Genomic DNA, 23,919 nt, shown 5'->3' on the forward strand with positions numbered 1-23,919 from the left:
ATTTTTGATGCTCTGAAGAAAATAAAATTAGTTCCCTTTTGCAGAAGCCCATCAGAGAGAAATAAATTATGATAGTGCACCTAACAAAATCCTCATTATCAAAGTAAAGCCCTGAGTTCTTTCCCAGATTTTCAGGCCATCCCCCAAATGGACAGTGACCAGCTTACCCACGGAGAGGAGGCGCCACGTGACGGCGGGAGTGGCAAAGCAGGCAAACACGTCGTCGGTGCAGGAGAAGTGGGTGAGGTGCGGGAGGATCACGGACTGACCCCGGCACTGGCCCCACATGTACACGTGCCCACCCTGCGTCTTGGCCGCAGACGTGTGTGTGGAGTGACAGGCTGCAATCTCGATAATCCTAAATTCACAAACACACACCACATAAGCACAGTGACCAGGGGCAGAAATGAGTTGTGTCCTCCTCCCGCCAGGTTTAACTGATGTGGGACATCATAAAATTACAAAAAGGGTCAGGAAAAGGAAAAAAAAACCCAACAAAAAAAAAACACTACATGACTCATACACCTCATCTCCTAAACTATCAGGCACCAAACCGTTATTTACATTTAAGCCACACTTCAATGGCACTTATAACTCATGTAAATCTGTTTGTACCACTTCTAGCCAGTAGGCCTACAAAAATATGCACCATCCTGTTTTGAAATTCAAGTATAACCCAAGAGAGTAGTGGTCTCCCCCACCAAAAAAGGGTGGTTTAAATTTTTTCCCCCTAAAACATCACTTACTGAAGAAAATAATAAAGATTTGGGTCATCTGGACTGAGGGCCAATAAATAAATATTTTAATGAAGACTTCACTGATTTTTAGAATGCTATGGGTCATTCCAACTCCTATTGCAGAGAGTAAATTCAGTAGTTCTACCACACTGGGCTGTATGACCTGGAGCCCAGGAGAGCAGTTTCCTAGGATCACTATGTGATATGTCCTACTGCTCTAAGTTCACGATTGATGAGGAGGTAGTTCTCAGAACAGTTTTTTTTTTTTTTTGAGACAGAGGAGTCTTGCCTTGTCACCCAGGCTAGAGTGCAGTGGCACCATCTTGGATCTTGGCTCACTGCAACCTTTGCCTCCCGGGCTCAAGCGATCCTCCTACCTCAGCCTCTGTAGTAGCTGGGACTACAGGTGCAAGCCACCACACCTGACTAATTTTTGTATTTTTTGTAGAGACAAGGTTTTGCCATGTTGTCCAGGTTGGTCTTGAACTCCAGAGCCCAAGTGATCCGCCCACCTTGGCCTCCCAAAGTGCTGGGACTACAGGTGTGAGCCACTGCACCCGGCCTCAGAACAATTCTTAATGGAAAACATTGTCTTGTTGATCTGGAAGTAATTTCTTTTCCATCAGAATAAGCCACCATACAGATTAAAGGAAAATGGTAAACTCTTTTAACCCAAGGGAAGTCCCCATCTTGATTTTGCTACAGCAGACAATGGTACCAGCATCCTCAGAGACTTAGGCTTAGAACTTCAGGGTCATCTTTGACTTCTCCCTCCTCATTTACCACTTTCTTTAGAATATCCAGTTAAATAACAAAGATGCTTTCTTTGTAATGTCTCCCCTCAGCCACACTGGGGGGTCAGGCACACCCCGCATCTGGCCCTTGTAACAGCCTCCCGGGTCTCCCTTGCCTTAGACTCTCTCTTCTGCCCCAACTCACACAGTGCTGGCAGGTTACTCATCCTCTTGAACACCGTTCTCATCAGAACTTTCACACGGGCAGTGGCTTCTCTCAGATAAAATCCTGACACAAGACATAACTCCATCCATGATTTGGCGTCACCTCTGTACAGACATCTCACAAGTCAAGTTTGTCCACACACCCTGTTTCAACAAACAGGCTTTCTCATTGCCCTTCAATGTCTTCATACATGGTTGTTCAGGAACGTTCTTTCTCTCTGCCTTACAAACCCTACCCATCTTGTAAGGCCCGGTTCAAACTGCCCCAAGTTTGAGGTCTCCCGCTCACCTGAGCTCCTGCGGCACTTCCTGTCCACACCACTCCAGCCTGGCCCTGTTACTTTATGTATCCGTTTCACCTGTTCAGCGAGATGACCAGTTTCCGGCAGGCCTAATCACTGGCTTAATTCTCTCTAAGCACATAACATGGTGTCTTACTGAATGTAATCTATGGGTCACTTTACTGACTGAGGAAGACTCAACAACACAGAGCAAAGGTTGTGTAAGACCCTACTGACACGGGCTAGCACCTGAAGGGTGAGGATGGTCCTCCGCTGCCTCTTTTAGGCAGTTGCTCTCAAACCAGGAGGGAGGTGTCATCACAGAACCTGGAGCTTGTACCGGCTCGCCTCAGAGGCTGACACATGCTGTTCTCATGTGCGGCAATTTCACTGACTTATTAGAGGATCGTTCTCAGCCCTTGAAAACTACCCACAAATACTAGAGGAAAGAGGCTACGATGGCCCACAGCGGAGAGCTCAGGATTTGGAATCAAACTTAGGTTTGTTTTTTATTTATTTCTTTTTTTTTTTCTTGCAGCTCCAGCTCAAAGGGAAACAAAAACTAGGTTTGAATCCTCGCTCTACTACTAGGCTGCGTGACTAGGGGAATGTCACTTAGCACCTAGGAGCCTTGGTTTCATCACATTGCAAGGCTAGTGTGAGAATCAAATGATAAAATGTTAAGTGCCAACCAGGCACAATGTCTGGGTGCAAATGGTTGCATGACACTAGAGGTTTCTTTACATTATGACGACCACTCAGCCGTTTAAGTGACAAAGCATCTTTTAGGTAGAGACCATGTATTTCTAGTGATCAATTCAGATTCGTACGACTTTCCCTAGAAGAGTCCTTTCCTGGTATTTGCAGAGTTAGGCCAGTCCCCTGGCCTAATCCAGTGCTGTGCAAAAGAACTGTGCCAGATGGGGAAAATGGTTAATAATATTTGGCTTCTCAATCAGCACCATTCTTTTCAACAAATAAAGAAAATGGGAGAAGGAAATAGAATAAACTTATTCAAAGAGAAGTACGTCCACTGTTACCATCGATTTTACTGGCAAGCCTCCTAAGTTACAAGCAAAGGTGAGGATAGCGACATGGTCTGTCTTCGTGGCCTGGTGCTGTGGGCAGGACACGGGGCTCAGAGTCAGAGTGTAGTTCTAGGGCCATGTTACTTAAATTCTTATAATCAGCTTTACCATCTTTTTAAAGAAAAAAAAGATGAGAGGGAACAGGATACAGGCAGCAATCCTCTCAAGGTTTGTGGTTTTGTGTACGTGAAATAAGTTCCTTGGCAGAGCTGAGAACCGAAAAAGGCTTCCTTCCGTGACTAAAAGTGTTTACCAGCTGCTGCAGGAACTGTGGGCCCGTGATTTAGCTGAGGAACTCATGATTTAGCTGGAGAGAGAAGTCCAGATCTGTGACTTTGCAAATAATTCCCAAATGACATCAGTGTGGCCCTGACTACAAGTCTCCGGTGAGTAAGGAAAAATACCTGGGGGCTCCTCAGGGAATATTTCAAGTAAAAGAGAATTAACTGGGCCACGTATGCTTTGGACTGCCCAGAGCTGTGGAGTAAGAGTCTGTGAGGTGGAGATAAATGCAGGACCAACATGCAGGCAGAGCTGGAGACGGCAGGATGGCAGACAGCAGCGTCGTACGAGGCCTGACAGGGACGGAGGCCAGCGCCGGGATTGGAGGGCAACGGGGCTTGCCAGGAACAGTGGCGTCGGCTTCAATGCAGAGCCGAAGGGTTCTGATGTGATCTGATGTGATAGGCAAATGGGAAATAGCTTTGTAAACAGGGCCATGATGTGAGGAAATGCTATTCTCGGAAAGACTGACCTGGCCACAGTGGTGTGCAAGACAAGCTGCAAGGGAGAGAAAGAACAGTCTGGAAGGCTGGCTGGGGAGGCCAACCCAAGCTAGGTTGCCAAGGAGTAATGAGGGTGGCCTGGATGTTAATGAAGAGGGAGGGAGAGGAGCGGAAGGTGGCCCAGAGGATGAGTCTAAGAAAACCCCTGCCTGGCAGTGCTGAGGGAGGCAGAAGCCGTGCTGGTCAGGTGGCGGGTGTGGGGGCCAATGTACAGATAGCTGAGCAATTAATAAAAGGAAAAAGGGCCATCTGTGTTTGAACCACCTCAATTGTAAAGCCATCTGGTATTCTCTGGGAGCAGGGGAGGTTAGGGTAGCCCAATGAACAATGTGGAGATAAGCATTTGTGAACTGCTCTTCCTTTCTTCAGATTTTAGCACTTTGCAGTGACCTACTAGGCAAGGACTTCTACATTTTTTGGAATCATTTCTGTGTCTTTTGGGGTAATGTTCTATGAAAAATGTCAGTGACTGGAGCACAACAGCATCTTTCACTGATCTGCCCAACATCAGAAAAGCCAAATAATGCGGTTCCTATGTTCCCTTCTGAGATGTTTGTTATTTGTTATTAGCGTCCATGAAAGGGGGTAGCCTCTGCCCCTAGAGCAGCTGGTGACCTGAAGTGGGACACTACTCTCTAGAGAAGGGCTGGGACAGACAGAGCCAAAGGGTCGGTCAGGGAAGGCCACGTGATGCTGCCCATCCCCGAGCATGGCCTTATGACGTATACCTGGCACACCCGGCTCCACATGGGAAGTCGGGTGGGGCGCGGATTTGGTTGGCTGCAGTAGCTGCTACAGGAATGAGAGTGGAGAAAGTTTAGAGGGTACTTTCAGGTCTAGGCTTGTGACCCAAGCAACCGCTAAGGAACCCTGCCATTGCCTAAGGTCATCATTGGTTTTTACACTGGACTCCTACCAAGCAGCAAACACCGACGTTCCAATTTTCTAGTCAGACATGCGACAGACAATCACTATCAACTGAGCTAACCTTTACTGTCAGGATGTCGGGTGTACTTCACACTTTATTTTGTAGCCAATCTTAATGGGAAAAAAAAATCACTACATGTTGATAATAAACAGGTTTTGTGTCACCTCAAGGGAATGATCAACAACAACTGCTGAGCTTATTGGCTATGAAGTACTAGAAATGAAAAAGCAGAGAGTGAGAAAGAATAGAAACCAGAAAACCTTGAGGAGGGGTGAAAGGTCATCTGTGAGGGAGAAGAATATTGAAGAAACAGCAAAGATGACAGATCCACAGCAGGGATTCCCAATGCTGGTTTTGTAAGAGCCCAAGTATTATACCAACTACCTCAGAAGTCGAAGAATTCTCAGAAATTCAAGGAAAAGTTAGCTTTACCTCAGCTTAGTTTAAAATACGCTGTTAGGGAACGTTAAGAACAAAGATACAAATGTTGGTCAATCTGTGCCCAAGGTACTGAAACTTCAGAAATATTGGGAATGACTGGATTAGGAGAAGACAATCATTTTAATCATTAAACTTATTTTTATGTAAACATAAATTGCTGACAAATATCAGTATTCTCCATCATAAATAAAATCTTTTTCTGGGAGAGATTTTAAAAGGTTTCCTTTGGATGGTTGTTCCAGCAAAGAAAACAATGTAGACAGATTTCTCCTTCCCACTTCTGTGAACAGGTAACTAAGAACTGAAACCCACCCCACCCTACGTTCAGTCCAGTTCCTAATTAGTCAGGCTTTCCTGTAATGGGCCGCAGAAGAGTCAGAAGTAAGGCTCTGGGGTTCCTGAGGGATAAGTTATGACATATACTTGACTTTCCCATCCCTGGAAAGGGTGGAGAAGTGCACAACAAGTCCCAGCACAGACCTATAAACCCCTCCCTCGGAATACGCCCATGATTGAGTGCCTGGTTGAAACTGTGCAAGTTCAGAAACCACCACTTGAAATTCAAGTACAGAAAACTGAGAAAATCAGGAACATCTCGTTTAAAACATTCATCCATGATTTTTTTTTTTTTTCTGAGACAGAGTCTCACTCTACTGCCCAGGCTAGAGTGCAGTGTAGCAATCTTACTGCAACCTCCACTTCCCAGGGTCAAGGGATTCTCGTGCCTCAGCCTCCCAAGTAACTGGGATTACAGGCGTGCACCACCACACCCAGCTAATTTTTGTATTTTTAGTAGAGACAGGGTTTCACCATGTTGGCCAGGCTGGTCTCAAACTCCTGACTCAGGTGATCCGCCTGCCTTGGCCTCCCAAAGTGCTGGGATTACAGGCGTGAGTGCCTGGCCCATCCACGATTTTTATAGCCAAATTATAATTCAAAAATAACTGTAGTTTAAGAAGACAGAAATGCAATAGATAACTCCCAACATCCAGTAAAGCAACTTGGCACTCACACAGCTTCCATTCCCATTACCTGCTTCTCTGCTACTTTTTCTTTCTCCCACCTTGATGCCCCACAATCCATCTGCCCCAGTGAGAACCTGAACCAGAAGCCTTGGGTGATCATTCTGGATCAGGGACCAGCAGTGCAATGCAGCAAGTCACTGGTGGGCAATGACGGCAGATTCTGTGAGACCAGGGACGGATGTGCTAAAGTTCTGGGTAAGTGTAGGAGCACCATAAAAAGTAATGGGCCAGGCCAGGCGCAGTGGCTCACACCTGTAATCCCAGCACTTTGGGAGGCCGAGCTAAGAGGATCGCTTAAGCCCAGGAGCTACCAGCCTGGGCAACGTGACAAAACCCTGGCCCTACAAAAAACACAAAAATTGGCTAGGTGTGGTGGCACGCTCCTGTAGTCCCAGCTACTCCAGAGGCTGAGGTGGGAGGATTGCCTGAGCTTGGGAAGTCAAGACTATAGTGAGCAGTGATTGCACCACTGCACTCCAACCTGGACGACAGGGAGACTGTGTCTCAAAAAATAAAAATAAAAAAAAATGGGCCATACAAATCCATCGTTTTTATTTCCATGCCATCTTTATTTGATCCTTTAACTCTGTTTTTCAGTTTAAATGTTAAATGTCCCTACCAACTGAGGCACTTTCGTGGTTATTCAAAGCCTCAGGACTGTCCCTTCTCTTCTGAGGAGCTCTAAGCTACAAGATGTATGAATGAACAGCTGCAGGCATCTGCCTGCACCACCTCCTGCCTCCATTATTGTCCCTCCTCCCAATTCTGAAGGGGCCAGGGGTCTTAAATTTTAAGGTTTTTGGAGAAAAAAGTTTTATTTAACCTATAAAATTAACCTATGTTAAATTGGTTAAATAAAACTTTTAAAACAGAGGTTAAAGAAAGTTAACCAAGTTCACAATACTCAAATGAAAACTGAGGCAGTTGAAAAATGACAATTTGGTTCTTCATTTTTATTGTTAAGTATTCCAACAGAAAATTAGAAAAGAACTGCATATAAATGCGAGCTAATGTGTTTGTCTATATATTTCTTTTAAAATTAAATATAATAAAGATATATGCAGTAAAAACAGCAGCATTCATTTCTACAATGACTGCAACCCTGGTTTAAAAGAAAAGATACTGAAACGTTTTTGCTCTATACTACTGTCAAGAAATGAAAAGTGAAAAGGCAGCGATCTGACTATGTTTGAGAAATTCCAAAGGCTTTCAAAAACATCAGAATAACGTGGAAACTAATTCTGGATGTGCTAATTACATAACACAACCTTGCAAACAAGTGCACAAAAGTAAATCTTAATTTCCTAACCATTTTACTCTTCCTTGTAGTGACAGCTTGGGAGTTAAAGTAATGAAATAACCCTATCCTTTTCAACTGCCAAATTTCTATGTAGCTGAGTGACCAGCTTTATACCCCATGCAAGGTACCTTTTCCTAAGCCAGGGAAGAGCCACCTCGAATATTATTGACACCCCCTTAAGAATGTAAAACAGGAAAAGGAGGAGGGCAAAAGGATAATTTGTAAGGTAGAAGAGTAACAGGATAGCTGTTGCAAGTTTAGTCACTGCAGTTTGCTTAGAATAGCTGTTGGAGGTATAGATGAAACATGGGTAAGTGAAAATAGCATATTTAACATACAATCAAACTCCCCAACAATTCCAAAGCCAATTTTTCTAAAGGAATAAATACTCTTGTTAAATAATATTCTAACACTAGCAGTACATTCTCCACCATTCTCTATATATCAAAGTCCTGTTTAATCACAATCACCAAAGACCAGTGTGGGGACTGTGAAAATGCCCATGTTACCTGTCCTTTTCCACAGTGACAGGAGTAGGATAGGACTGGTTGCTTTTATTGCCAGTGCCCAACTGCCCATAAGAATTGGCGCCCCAAGCATACACTTGGCCTTCATCTGTTAATACTAATGTGTGTGCGTAGCCACAGGCGACCTGGAAGGAAAAAAATCCACTCAGGACTGCAAATAGAAGTAATTATTTCACTGCTTCCACAAAGTAGGTTAAGAATCAAAAATGAAAAAAAAAAGGAAGAGGCAGCCTACCCGTAGTAGAGGCAAGCATTAAGTTAACCAACATCCTTCCAGAACATGTGGGCCAGAACTGCAGTAAGATTGCCATGAGTCCCCTGGCGTGAGCACCTGCCCCAGTTCACTGGAGCTTTAATACTCACAGAAATCGAGGGGTATGAGGGGAATGTAAGAAACAGACACTTATATTTTTTAAATAATTATTTTCTTTTTTGATTATAAAACATGTTGAATTTGAAAAATATAGAAAAATATAAATATAAAAGTACTCTGAAGATCAGAGGCATTTTTTTTCTATTTCTATATAGACATAGAGATAGGCACCTATAGCATTTTTTTACTGACCATGTTGTATAAGCAGTTCTGTATCTTGCTTCATTTTACTTACCATTACACATAGCAGTTTCCCACATCATTAAAAATCCTTTGTATACAATACATCATCTCCAGCATATATCCTTGGCATAATTTATCTAATCATTAACTTATGATTTGATTGGTAAACTCTGTTACACCTATTGTTTTTTATTAAAGTTATCCTTTTTTTATATGTATATGTATCTTCTTAACTAATTCTATAGACAGTTACAGGAATTGTTGCTTCCTCAGGGAAATTCCCTAGGAGTAGAACAACAGGTCAAAGGGTATAAAGGCTTTTAAGGCTCTTGTACACTATGCCAAAGCTTCCTCAGGAAAGCTTGTAACAATTTATATTCCGAAAGGTATGTGACAGTGCCCTGGAACAGAAATTTTCTGAACAGCTGCAATTTAATTCAAGGAAAAAGAAATTTAACCTTTACTTTAATGAAGACATCCAAACAGCTAAACTTTTCATCCTGCCAACAAATCTATGTTTTTAATACATTGATATCTTTGCCAGTGAAGACTTAAAAATACACGCACACAAACTGACAGTGGACGTACCCGCTGGACACGGATGCCTTGCAAGGCTGCCACTCTGCAAGGGGTTGGCTGGTTGCCACTGTTGCCAAGTCCGAGCTGCCCGTTTCCGTTGTAACCCCAGACATAGACCTGAGAGAAAATGAGACCCTCAATCCTCTCAAGACACAAATGGCCAGCAAGTTGTCTGTTATGTGGGACATACCATACTGGCATGAGACTGATGTGGCAACATGGTTTTTAAACGATGTAAAATAACTTCCTTACCTCCCCTGTGTCTACTACTGCCATGCAGCACATCTGCCCACATGCTATGGTCACAACTACTTTATTTTGTAGGCAGCCAGTGACTCTTCGAGGGATTGGCTGATTAACTGTTGATCCAGATCCTACCTGCCCAGAGTTATTATAACCCCAGGCAAATACCTGTTTAAAGGAAAGATTGGTAAATGAAACACATTAATTTATAAAGTGTCTCAACTGGACACTGACATGTACTTGTGGCACCCAGTCTTTCCTCTCAAAGTGCTTCACATTCATAAATCCTCATAACACAGGCAGAGAAGTGTTTACAAAATTCATTTTTACACAGTGTACATGATTTTATAAAATTAGGTTATTGGTGTTATCTATACAAACAGTAATAATTACTATTAAATAAAACGTAACACGAAAGTATCTACTTTGCCCCAGCCATCTTTTCCAGCATTTGGGGATTTTTCTTATTGCAAATAACCTCTTTACTACAGCAACAGAGAAGGAACAATACCTCCTTTTAAATTTTGCAATTATGGAAGACCTTACTACGTACAGGTAAATGTCACAACATCAACACCCTGACTCTGAATTGGTACCAAAAATAAGGCTGAATTTGAGGGAGGTGGTTATTTTAATCAAATGATTGTATTTCCAGGACTACTATAGAAGTCTACATAATCTTATTGAAAAAAATCAATGAGCTTTATGCTGACTATTCTCACCTCTCCATCAGATGTTAGCACCAAAGAATGGTAAGACCCACAGGCAACTTCAATGACTTGTTTGTTTGACAAATTAGTAGAGATATGACACGGCACTAAACCATGATTAGTTGTCCCATTGCCCAGCTGGCTATAAGCATTATGACCCCAGGTAAAGACTTCTCCTTCTGAAAATAAAAAGAAAGACAACCAGTTTTTACAACATCTACTTCATTATACGAAAATACATGTAGCACAGCTTCCACAAATGAAATATAAAAATTCAGGTGCAAAAAGCTAGTCAACTTCCCCATTCCACCAAAGTCATTCTACAAAAGAATCTATTTGGAAAGTATAAACTGCATTCTACCTCAAAGCAACAAGGTGAAATTTAAATGCATGCAGTTATAATAACTGGAAAATAAGTTTTTAATAAAGAGCAGAGAAAAGGCTGCTGGAAGTAATAGCAAAAACATTAGAATGAAGTCAAAAGATTATAAGGCCACTTAACTCCCCTGGGTCTTAATTTCCTTGTCTTTAAAATAATCACCAAGTTGATTTTTAAAAATCTTTGTTATTATTTATTGGGTAGCATAATATACAGAAAAGTTCATAAAACGTATATGTACAGTTTTATAAATTATAAAGCACACACCCATGTACTACTACTTAAGTCAAAAAATATAACCTTATAATCACCCCCCAAAAGGCCCTCACATATGCATCTTGCATACAAATGTTTAGTTTTTCCTGTTTTTGAAATTTAAATAAATGGAATCATACAGTTTGTACTCATTTCATCTGTATTTTCCAGCATGTTGTCCCTTTGTGTTATATTCTGAATAATGACTTCTCATTTATCTTCCAGTTTACTAATTTTACTAATTTGCTGTGTTCAAACTGCTACAAAATTTGTCCACTGAATTTTCATTTTGATAATCATATTGTTTATTTGGATCTTTTCAAATCTTCTATAATCCCTGCAGATTATCTTCAAGCTCATTTTAATTTCTTCAAACAATAAATACAGCTGTCTTATAATTGGTGTCTGATAATTTTAATGCCTGATATTTAGTAATCCGTTCTTGCTGTCTGTTGTTTCTTCTGGTTCCCATTCATGGTACCTTGTCTCCTTGCACCACAAGCCCCCCTTATCTGCAGGAGATACATTCTGAGACTCTCATACTGAACCTGTATATACTGTTTTTCCCTATATGTACATACTTATGATAAAGTTTAATTTGTAAGTTAGGCATAGTAAGAGATTAACAACAATAACTAATAATAAAATAGAACAATTACAAAATGTACTGTTCACAATGTCACAGATAGAAGATTTGTTCTTACCATAAATCTTAACAACCTCAGCATGGAAACTCTCCATTTTTCATTTAAAGCAAGAACTGTATGGTTTCTCTTTGGCATATCCAAATTGCAAGCATCACTACTCTTGCACTTTGGGGCTATTATTAAGTAAAATAAGTGTGACTTGAACACAAGCACTATGAAACCAAGACAGTCAATCTAATAACTGAGACAGCTACTAAGTAACTAACCGATGGGAGTGTCTACGGCAGAGATGCTGGACAAAGGGATGATTCATGTCCCAGGTGGGATGGAGCAAGACGGTGAAGTATCACCCTACTCAGAATGGCACACAATTTAAAACTTATGAATTGTTTTTCCTGGAAATTTTACATTTATACTTTCAGACCACAGTCAACTGCAGGTAACTGAAACCTGAGAAAGTAAAACCAAGGATAACGGAAGACTACTGCATATCTGGTTATCTCTGACTATGTGCTGCCTATTGCCACTGAACAATTATTTTGGTTAATTCTCTCAGGCCTAGGATAAAGGTGCCTTCCCCTAGAAAGGATCTGCATTAACTTCTATCATGCCCTTAAGGCACTTGCCATCCAGTACCTTGAATAAATTCAAGGGTTGAGATTTCTTGGACCGTTCAGTCTTCATGTGAATTAAACTACAAATCCATGGTTACAACCTTTTGGGGAGAAGTTTTCTTTATTTTCTTCCTTTTTTCCTCCTTGCTTCACTCAGTGCAAGGAATTTTTCTAGTCAATCCCTTATGAAGTGGCTAATCCCTACTACTAACGCCAACTACAGCCATTAGTCACTCTTTAGTGTAAGAATCACAGAATGCTAAGAGTTGGCGGGGGGATTTTAGACACAAGGTTTAGTCTTTCAATTCATAGATCAAGAATCCAAAGTTCAGACAGACTTGCCAAAGTCCACAATCAGTTCGGCAGTGTTTACTGGGCTTATAGCATTGTCATTCACACATCTAAAATGCCAATGATTCCTGGATTCCATCTGCCACATCACCTTATGCTGGCATTCAGATACATTCATGTTTTATGGTATCCAAAACATAGCCAATTTCACAGGAAGAGCTAGCAACTCTCAACCAGTTAAACAATGTTCTCAAGGGCAGCTGCAAATAAAGCTGAAATTCTACATGGGGTTCCTAGGTTACCTGTTGTTGCAAGGACAATATGTGGGCCACTCCCATAGCTGAGGCAGGCTATTTTTTTGCCATTTAAAGAATCCAGTCTCCGAGGTTCAATGGTGCTCTGGACGTCACCTAACCCCAAACAGCCACAGCAGTTTGTGCCAAGCACAAAAATCTATGGGAAAAACCACTGTTAGTTCAAGCAGCTCTATTTCTAACAAATCTATACATTACATCCAAATAGGAATCATCTTCCTTAAGCAAACTGCTTCTTTATATAATAAATAAAACCTAATTTCCATGCTTTTTTTTAACCTTTTATTCCTTAGTTCCCCCAAGATCTTCAATTTGGCAAATCCATTTCTAAAAATGTGAGTAGCTGATTTATTTTCTTCAAAATTACCTCATCATTTACTGTAGTGTATAAAACTTCATTGCCAGCACTGCCAAAGACACAAGCCTGACGAATTAACTGTAGTTCTTCCTCAGAACAAAGGGAAAAAATTGGCCACTTTCCCACATCTAACATCTTCAAAGATGACAGAGTAGCCTGTACTGGCTGAAAAGGAAAAAATATATGTTGAAACGACAAATTAAAAAGTGAATTTTCTCTGCCCCTTCAGTTCTGCAGAGGGCGAACACTGGTTTTGGGAGGAACACACTGCATGTATTTTTGAGAGGCCTCTCGCAGCTGCAGGGATTGCCTCTGCCAGCTGCTTCTGGGTGGCTCACAGCCATCGAGCAGCGGAGGCCCGGATGGAACCAGGTCTCCCCTACTCATTGTCCTCAAGGACACAGGAGTCATCCAAGGGTGGGCTTCTGGGAACTGAATGTTCAGCAGATACTTTAAATATTGGCTATGTCTTAAAAGTAGCTGTGGAAACTAGGCTGGTTGTAAAAGCGAGAGAGAGAGAGAGAGAGAGAGAGATGCCATGTCATCTGCTGCCTAAGTCAAGAACAATGCTTGGTAAAGAACAATGCTGAAAGTGACACCAAGGAAATGGTCCGAAGTTTTAGTTGATGGGCAAGCTTTACCTGGCCTTCAGTTTGAGGAACTGGTGGGTTTCCTCATCCCTCAAGCAAGTTTGGGGGTTGGCAGGAAGAAACACCCAGAAAACACATGTACTTGTTTGTTAAGGCAGCCGTAACAAAGTAGTGATAAGTGAGGTGGCTTAACCAACAGAAATTTACTGTCTTATGGTTCTGGAAATTGGAAGTCCAAACTCAAAGTATCAGCTAGCTAGCTCCTTCTGAGGGCTGTGAGGGAAGGATCTCTTCCAGGCTGTGCTTCTCAGCTTGTGGATGGTTGTCTTCTCCCTATGTCTGTTCACATCATCTCCCCCTATGCCCTGCATATCTCAGCATCTAAATTTCCCCTTTTTATAAGGACACCAATTATACTGGATTAAAGTCCACCCTAATGACCTCATCTTAACTAACTACATCTGCATTGACCCCATTTCCAAATGAGTTGTACTGTGAGGTACTGGCTGTTAGGACTTCAACACATAAATATTGCAGGGTCACAATTAACCCCCTAACAGCATACACATTAAGATCACGAGCACCCACACTCCTATAAGAGCAAGTTATAAATTTGTTTGAAAGAGTTTTACCTATTTGCTACTTTGGAGGCATTTTTATTGATATACTTTTCAACTTGCCAACATTTTGAAGGTTATAATAAGATACATAAACACCCAATATGTCTATCAAATGGCATGTCTGCTATTTCCCACAACATCAACAAACTTACACATTATTTAAAGCAACAAAGATTTTCTAAGGCCTCTCTTGCCCATCAGTGATTAAATCAGCCTTACTGGGAATGCAGTCTGGTATATAACTGACTGGACTATCCACTTACCTTCTACAGATCTGAACACCTACTTGTCCCTTCCACCTTAGGAGAGCGCAAGTCAGCAACTCTGCTCTTCTCAAGTCCAAACTATTAACTTAGTAAGCCTCCCCTGTCCTCATTACCATGAATTTCTCTGAGGCCACCTTCACAGACTCCTGAGTACACTTCAGGAGGACCGAGACCGAGTCTTTCACCACCATGTCATCCATCCCTTGAAAGGAGCTAACAATGCAATACCTACCTTTGTGTTGGTGAAATGAACAAGTAAATGAATGGCTGTGACTCACTTCCAGATTCACAGGCCTCCTTTCCATCCCATCCTTTGTAACTCCTTCACATGGAAGCCATTCCGAAAACTGAGCCCCAAATCCCTGCTCTCGGCTCCAGAGCTCTCCATTTCTACTTCACCTGAGCCATATCATCAAACACAACTTTGTTACCAAGTCCTCAAACTTTTAAGTTTCCTTCTGATCACGGCCAACAGTATTAACTTGTATCCAAAGTAAAGTCTGCAGTCAGTAAAGGGAAGCTAGGATGCATGGAGCAGCTGTCCCAATGGCCGCTGGACCTAAAGCAAAAACAAGCAGAGCCACCAGCTTTTTTCTTGTAAATAAAGCTTTGTTTTCAGGTTTCTATCTTTTCTGAATAATCTTCATGGCACTATTGAATGCTGTAGCTAAAAAGAGCTCCAGAGATAATTTTCTGAGAAACCCAAAGAAACCCCAGAGGGGAGCTGCAGTGGGTTGAATGGCTTCCCCCCAAAGTCCAGATCCACCTAGAACCTCAGAAGGTGACTTTGTTTGGAAATAGGGTCTTTGCAAATGTAATGAGTTAAGATGGAATCATACTGGATTAGAGTGGACCGTACATCCGACTAATGTCTTTATAAGAAGACAAGAGGGCACACAGTGACACACAGGGAAGAAGGCCAGGTGATAACAGAGACAGGGACTGCAGTAATGCATCTGGAATTCAAGGAGCAGCAAGGATTGCTGGGGGCCACCACCAGAAGCTGAGAAGATTCTTCCTGAGAGATATCCAGGGAGCATCGCCCTGATGATGCCTTGATTCAGACATCTAGCCTCCAGAACTGTGAGAAAAGAAATTTCTGTTGTTTGAATTGTAGTCATTTGTTACAGCAGCACAAAGAAACTAAAGAGAAGACAAGCAGCTTGTCCCTGCTATCAGCATCACCCTGTGAGTTAATGGCAGAGCCTGTACCAGGGCTAAGCTCTCCTGATGCCAAATCTAGTCATGTTCCCTCACGTGCCACTTGGATCATAAGACCTTGCCCTTAGAAGGACACCTTCTGTTATCTTTTGGGCAACACCAACAGTTGGTTCTCCCATTCACTTTTGAAACAGTGCTTACTGTTTCTGCATTTACTTTAGTTACAGAGTACTTTGCAAAAAAAAAAAATATATATATGATATATATGAGAGAGAGATATATCATATATGATATATACGAGAGATATATATGATATATATGATACATATGTGATATATATGAGATATATATCTCATATATGACATATATGCTCATATATGACATATATGAGATATATATGTCATATATGATATATATATTAGAGGTAGGAAAATCCACAGGCATTTCCTACAGGACAACCTTAATTTGGAATTTGGAATTCAAAAAAAAAACTCACATATGTAAGAAGTTCCAGTTATATGCAAGTGTAAAACTATGTCCCCAATTTTAATATATATATAATTTTAGGAACACAGTGTTCTATGGTGATGTTACATTAATCGAGGAATCCAAGAATCTTTATTTAAAATTTGTATTTCTTCTCTGTGACACTTGGTTTACTGAAAAAAGAGCAACTTTCCCAAGGCCACAATAGAGCCAAGGATGGAATTTTGTTACGTTAGTTTTTAGTTAAGCTTCTACTTTAAATTACGCCACCACCCAATATCGTGAAGAAATCTTATTTTCTATGAGGTCTTCACTTTTAATTTTTTTCCTATTTTAAGTCTGTAAATTTCCAAGAGAACAAGGTTTAGGAAGTGGAACAAGTATTTAATGTAGATGTGAATAATCTAATAATGTCTATATCTTATTTCTGATCTTCACAACAATTGTAGGACATAGATATTATTATCCTCATGTTACCTATGGGGAAACTGGGGCACAGGGAGACTAAGTAATCTTTCAAGATCACTAGCTTCTCAGTGGATGAGCCAGATTAAAGCCCAGAGTTCTTTCCACATATCATCTGATTGTTGAGTAAAAAGTTTACATAAACTGTGATACTGTTGGTAGACCTAGTGCTTGCTTGCATTTGCAGGGCTTTGTCTATTCTCAGACTCCTTAAGGAACAGGCAATAATACCTACTGTGGGTTGTCTTCCACAAACAGCACACATGGAAAGATACAATGACTGACTGCTCTTTCATTTTTCCCTTGCAAGCAGAGTTTTATATTTCGTCCTGCTCTGCTATAAAATCAAGTGGTTTTCTGGATGTCTAGAATTAGGCTGTAAATTCCAGCCAGCTCTTACACACCTGTCTACAAATGATTAGTTCTAGGCTTTCTTCCTGGCCCACCTGTATAAAAACCTATGGTACCCAGCCTGTAACTCTACTGGCTACTGGGATTCCAATGTGTGTGTTTTCTTTAATGAAACCTCCAGTCTGTAAGTTTTATGAAATGATGCTACAAGTCAAGAGAATGTGGGATCTGATAGTATCATTGACTAAGATACAAAAATAAGACATGATCATTCCCTTCAAGGAGGTCACAATTTAATAGAAAACAATTACAATATAACCTAAGTACAACAGAGATGTGAATACATTGCTCTTAATTTCTAGCAGAAGGCTGGCTGTTGGAAGTTAGTCATCATTAGGGCAATATTACATAGGAATGATGACTAATTTATAAAATGATGTTTTGTTTTTTTTTTTTTTTGAGTGAGTCTCGTCTATCCCCAGGGTATTTGCATTTTTTGAAGTACATATTTAATACAGGCTGAGCCTCCCTAATTCAAAAATCTGAATCCAAAACCCAACTTTTTGAGCAACAATTACGATGCTCAAAGGTCCTGCTCAAAGGAAATGTTCATTGGAGCATTTCAGATTTCAGGTTTTCAGATTAAAGATACCCAACTGGTAAGTATAATGCGAATATTCCAAAATTAAAAAAAAAAAAATCTGAAATCCAAACACTTCTGGTCCCAAGCATTTCGGATAAGGAATACTCTACCTGTGTCAGTCTAGAAAGGAATTACAGCATCTTTGTTCACAGAAGCAATATACAATCTGTCCAGCACACTCATGAAACAATGTAGGATTCACACAATAGTCCCCCGTAGGAGCCTCAATCTATCTGCAGCCATTCTGCATGACAGCAGCTGTCTCTGCAGAATGACCCAATCAACTCCGTGCCCAACTGTCAAGTAAGAAACTGACTGAGCAAGAGCCAAGTATGGTCAAGAGAAAAATCTGTATGGGGAAAAAAGCACTACTAAGGAATGAGAGCATGGCAATATGGTGTCTAGACTTCAGCCCTGGCTTGGCACAGGTAACTCTCCTTACTGCAAATAACACTACTGCAGGTGATAATTAACCCAGGCTGGCTTTCTTTTATTACTTTTCTCACATCTAGTCCACCTCCCCTTCCTTCAAGACCTGGCGTCTGTTTGAGAAATGTCAAGTAGTGAAATTTTAATATTAGCTCAAGGAAAACATAATTAAGGGAATACATCTGCCACAAAATTAGAGACCAAATTGCACCTTATTATTCCTTTGAGTGTGTGATACCTGTATAACTATGCTTCTCCAGCAATATGAAGAATCGAGTGTATAACCATACTTCACTTAATTACAGACAACTATCAAGTTGTTGCAATTCAATTTAAAATACAGTATATTTAAAGAGAATCAAAATTACATGTTAGGCATATCTAGCAAAAAAAGAGTTAAGAAAAAATGCCAACACCTCACCTTTTGAGTACTTCCTAGCATTATAACACTTCATATATATTCATTATATCTTATAAATATATTCACTATATAGTATTCGTTATATTATAAACATTCATTATAACACTTTGTATATATATTTGTATATGTTCAATCACTATGTAGTAATAATACAGTAATTTCATTGCTGAATCTGTGAATCTATTCTTTATTTTATGAAACCTGTTCCTAGGAAAAATTAGGGATTTTTCTGTTAACATTTTTGTAAGACTCTCGAGTTCTATACATTACTTTTTGTAAACTACTTTTGGACTTTCCTACAAGGGCTCACAAATGAACACAAGTCTGCACATGGTAATGCTACAGTTTAGTTTCAAAAGCTTTGCCATCTTTGTACACGATGCTGGCTTTGCATAATTATTTACAGTTTTATTGAATTTTGACCTGATTTTACTAAATAATAGTGACAGTTAATATTAAGCTGTTAATAGCAATAAGCAGATATTATGTAAATTTAACAAAATAACACAAGATGGAAATCAATATGCGTGCAGGAAGATGTGAGGCTTTTAACATCAACTGGACAATGAGTGGACTTAAGTTGGTTGACTCTCATGTTCAGATGTGATGAAGAAAGAAATTAAAGAATGTCTATGATGAATTGAGAACATATCATCTAAGATCAGACAGTTTATAATTTTAAAAATCTCTGGGAATGGGATAAACATTGATCAACTCATAGCCTCTTGCAGGCCAGCACTGTCCGAAAGAAGAGGATGGCCTTTGAGCCTCATCCGTCACTGTCACCATCTCTGGGAGCCTTTTCTCTGCACCTGAGGTATATCAGTTCCCTTCTGGCCCCTTCAGCATTCTCCATACCCACAACAATTATCTGTTGGCATCTCAGTGATTACACTGTGAGCCCCTCAAAGATAGATAGTATCTCATTGATTTTCCTATCGGTGACCAATAGGTGCTTCATGAAGTATGTTTCATGCAACAGAACACACATGCTCCAAGGGCATGATTTTTTTCTAACCTTGCCACTGTCTCCAGAGAAAAGAGGAAGTTCTTCTTCCATATGGACTCAGTCCTGGGCAGTCCCTGAGGAAAAAGTATGTGGTAAAATCAGGATCCCTTATGTTCGATGGAACCAGGCAGGTTAAAATTACTTTACTTCTAATTAGCAGAGAAAATAAGCTAAGCTCAAATGTTGTGAAAGGAAGATAAAGGAATTAAGCTTTAGGCATGGGAATTAACAGCTATAAAACTCCAAAAATGTTTTAACTGTTCTGGAACTACTGGATGGCCTCTTACGGGAATCTTCCTGCTGAGGTCTGAAAAAGTAGTCTCAAAATATACATGGGTCCTTAACTCTATAAAGGAAATGAGTAGAAAATTTTCATTTCAGAGTTGACTTCCTGTGATAAGCAAAAATAAATTTTAGACCTTTGTCAACTTTTCTCTGGGATTAGAAAGTTCCAAATCACTGGGAAGAGCAGACATCAATTCTCAGCTCCACAGAAGAATATATGATTTGCTAAGCTGGAAAAAAAAAAGGAGAAATGAATGAAAATGATGAAAAAAATGAGTGAATGAATGTGGCTTTGTTATTCTGGACTTAATGAAAAATCTGCAACAACAGCCATCAAATATGCAGCAATGCACTGAATGTTCTTGCCTTAATAACCATGCCCACATCACCTACTTTCTACCAGGTAGAAGTAACAGCAGGAGCAGCTCTAGCAGAAGCTATGCAATATGTCTGGACTGTGGTTTAATCATTATGTAGTTAACTATTTCATATTTAAAAATAAATAAAAAATTCTCTCTCCTCCAAAAAGCAATTTAATAAGGCTGTATTTAATGATGTTGCTTTTTCTAATTAACTAGGTAGGGTCTATTTACTTAAATACAATCTATTATTTCAGGTACTAACATCAGAACATTTTATCTGATATTTTCTACAGTAGAGTGACAGCCTCATAATAGACAGATAAAAACAATAATCAAAATACGGCCAAGTCTAAACAGTGTTCCTTATCAACGTCTTCTATGCCCTTGAGGATATTAGTAATTTTTTTCCTCAGCTATAAAAAGATCTCTCAGAATACGAGAAATCATAATTTATTCAGAATTATTATAACTTAAAATTATGAAAATTAATAGCAAAGTATTACTTTCTAACATTTGGAAACAAATAAAGATATGCTTGCTTTTAAGAAGATCACTTAGAAGTTTCTCACTTAAAAATTTATAAATCGATCTGATTGACAATATGGAAAGATATTCTGTCATTTTACTTAATACTTACTACATATTATCTATGGCATCTTAGCAGATCTGTTAAAATCCTAATTTTCTCTAAGACCCAGCATGACTGCCACTGAGATTTACATCAATGTGGATCCTAATTACCCAAATGGGCTGGGACCTCTTCTCTGTATTTCCACAGCACTTTTGGTTTTGTTTTTAACTACATTGATGGCATTTTTCAAATTCTGCCTCATATGACAGTTATTCTTGTATGATGTACCTTCTCTATTAATTGGTAAGCTCTTCAAAAGGGCAGACAATGATTCCTTCATTGCTATAACCCACAGCCATGGCTCAGAGTAAAACGCAACGTATTCATACAAAGCATCCTTAGAACCCAGTTTTTTGTATATTGGAACTGGCCTGTAACCAAAGTTCCCTCTCTTTCTGCCTCATCCTACCAGGAAACACTTTTTCCATATTTGCCCCAAGTTTACTGGAATAAAAAATAAAAGGAGAGGAGAAGAAAGAGGGAGAGAAGAGAAAAAAGGAGAAGGGACCAAGTAGAGATATGACTGCCCCTCACTGCACTACCCAAGGCCCCTTTCGTTCCTAGCAGAAGGGAAATCTTGCTAATGTGCTAAAATCATAAAAAAGTGATTCTGGGCTTTTGAGTAGGAAATAACCTCTTTTCAGTGTCTTTTATCAATTTCAAGTATAATTAAACTCTTTAAAATTAGAATGGTGGGAAAACAGGCCGTTCTGTTTATCTGACATCAGGCTAAGACATAACTGTATGTATGTCATAGAAATTACCACATTCAAATAAATGATGTGCAGGATTCAAACTGAATGAAATATAAGATTAACATAATTTCATCTTTGTCAATCAGAAAGTCCTTCAAGATTTAAAAATAAATCAAGATTAATTACTATTGTATAATACTATTAAAAAGTGTTTTGAATTTTTTAGCATTGTGGGAGATGGTTGGCTTTTTTTTTTACATTATTTCAATGTGATGCATACATAATAAAGAAAACTATCATCCCCAATTTGCATGTATAGTTTGTGCAATACATGTGGAGATTACCTTACCCTGTTATCCATGTGATTTCACCAGGCTATTAATGATATGTTGATATATATACTTAAAATAACAATTCACAATATACATACAGAAAGCCATATCCATGATGTGATAAAATGTATTCTAAATAACAACAGCAATAACAACAGTAAAAATAAAGTTATTCTGTGCCAGGCACTAAGTGCCTCACCTTATCTCATTTAATCTTTATAATATCCAAATGAAACAGGTTAATCATTGCCTCCATTTTATTCACACATTTCAGTAACGTGACCAATAGTCACCAACCAATCAGTGTCACAGCCAGTAACTATTTGAACCAGGACTATTCCAAAGCCCTTGTTTTGGGACCCTCCACTGTATTTCAGGGCTAGATACTTTAAGTTTTTCTTGTGTACATTCTCAACAGTTTTATTTTATACTGACTGGCTGGGAGCATTCCCTCCAAAAACTTTTGTACCTGATTGTTTTAAATTTCTGGAACCCAGTATTCAGTCATCTTTAATCCTGTTCCTTTTAGATCCTTGTAAAGTTGTCTTCTAGAGCAAAATTAATGTGACTGGAAATATAAATACACAAATAAATTCTATTAGAGAAAAACAGAAGGAAAAGAATACACTATCTTGCACATTTAACAATCCATTCTTTATCTCAGAAAAATACAGTTTAAAATTGTATCTGTGCTATCTACTATTAAAAAGTCAGCAGCAGAGATGCTCTATTATAAAAATACTAAAGTTGTAAAATGTAACTTTAGAATATCATACTTTATAAGCTTCAGGAGAGAGTTTCAACAATTTGGACACTGAAACACATGAAAAAATGCACACTAAGGAGAATTTAATCTATAGTATTTCCATATGGAAAATAAAAGAGAATCCATGTGGAAATGTAAAAACAAATCAAAACTTTCAAACTTTTAGAAGTATAGAAATATACTTATGACCTCAGAGCAGTTAAAGATTTCATACATAAGACAGGAAAGCATAAAACACAAAGAAAAGAGCAGTAAACTTGAACAAAGGGAAAAATATGCCACAGAATGGGGGAAGATATTTGTAACATACATAATGGACAGCTTGGAAAGGATCCATACACAAAATATATAAAGAATGCCTGCAAATCAGTAAAAATAAAACAAACGACACAATTCAAAAGTGAGCAAAGGATTCATGCAATTCACAGAAGAATAAATTAATAAATGTATTAAAAGATACTCAAGTTCACCATGTTATTTATCATAGAAATGCAACCACAATAAGAGATCTCTTCTATCAGATCATCAAAAGTTAAAGGGGGACAATGCCAAGTGCTGGTGAGGATGTAGATGAGAAGGCACACTCATATATACTGCTAGAAGGAATGTAAATTGGTACAATGACTTTACAGAACAATTCAACAATATTTAGACCATAGCAGTCTTTCCGTCTTTTTTGATATGTATATATAACTGAAACAAAAATTTCACAAAATAATTCTTACTCCTCCTACATAAGATGCTTGATATCTTTTCCATTTTTCTACTTTATGCTATTTTATTCTACCCTACTCTATCCTATTTTATCCTGTTCAATTTCATTTTAAAAGAAAATGCTGATCTCAGCCCACTAATTTCCAGATCACTAACAAGTCCTGCAATTTTAGCAACACTGCCCTAGATAAACTCTAGAGCATACACACAAATATTCCCAATAGCAAAAAGCAAGAAAGAACAAACGAATTGATCAACAAAACCAATAAACTGTGGCATACGCATACTATATAGCTATTAAAATAAATTATCTAGAATCAAAACAGGTATATCTAGAATGTTCACCAAAATCACTAAGTCACAAAATGATACATATGATATACTATTTGATAACATTTTAAAACATGCAGAAGATAGTACTATTTTAATGTGTTATGGATACCAACACATGCATGGCTAGACTTTGAAGGGAATTTTTTCACGGGGAAGTTTTGCTGGAGGGAATACCAGAGATAAAATGTCCCATGTAACTCTTGTCAATGAATTGATATGCTATGGCTTTTCCATTTGGCAACATGGTTTTCAAGATTTTAAGCTTAAATTAATCAGCTCAGGATGGAGACATCAAGGTTACCCAATGTTAAAGAAAATAAACTCTTAAAATGAGAATTCTATC

The 23,919-nt window shown here is 39.2% G+C and overlaps 2 protein-coding genes across 8 annotated transcripts in view; both read right to left on the reverse strand.

Moving 5' to 3' along the window:
• RCBTB2 (RCC1 and BTB domain containing protein 2) overlaps positions 1–23,919 on the reverse strand; it is a 56,127-nt gene that overhangs the window by 13,809 nt on the left and 18,399 nt on the right. For 2 of the 7 annotated variants that reach the window (XM_032150860.2, XM_032150869.2), the window contains exons 2-11: positions 22,233–22,331; positions 19,878–19,973; positions 19,468–19,532; positions 13,027–13,182; positions 12,648–12,798; positions 10,172–10,338; positions 9,459–9,617; positions 9,216–9,323; positions 8,054–8,196; positions 168–358 (exon numbers count right to left, since the gene is read on the reverse strand). In XM_032150860.2, the coding sequence (XP_032006751.1) occupies positions 168–358; positions 8,054–8,196; positions 9,216–9,323; positions 9,459–9,617; positions 10,172–10,338; positions 12,648–12,798; positions 13,027–13,182; positions 19,468–19,509 (1,117 nt within the window). In that variant the 5' untranslated portion in view covers positions 19,510–19,532; positions 19,878–19,973; positions 22,233–22,331. Of the gene's footprint in view, positions 1–167; positions 359–8,053; positions 8,197–9,215; positions 9,324–9,458; positions 9,618–10,171; positions 10,339–12,647; positions 12,799–13,026; positions 13,183–14,725; positions 15,053–19,467; positions 19,533–19,877; positions 19,974–22,232; positions 22,332–23,919 lie in introns of those variants that run through there. The other 5 variants (XM_032150868.2, XM_032150865.2, XM_032150866.2 and 2 more) reach the window with 4 other exon arrangements.
• LOC116467266 (uncharacterized) lies at positions 344–8,045 on the reverse strand. Its single transcript, XM_032150872.2, has one exon. The coding sequence runs from the start codon at positions 4,129–4,131 to the stop codon at positions 3,508–3,510; it is 624 nt and encodes a 207-aa protein (XP_032006763.1). The 5' UTR covers positions 4,132–8,045; the 3' UTR covers positions 344–3,507.

This window comes from Hylobates moloch, unplaced genomic scaffold, assembly GCF_009828535.3.
Source record: "Hylobates moloch isolate HMO894 unplaced genomic scaffold, HMol_V3 SCAFFOLD_4, whole genome shotgun sequence".
Taxonomy (NCBI): domain Eukaryota; kingdom Metazoa; phylum Chordata; class Mammalia; order Primates; family Hylobatidae; genus Hylobates; species Hylobates moloch.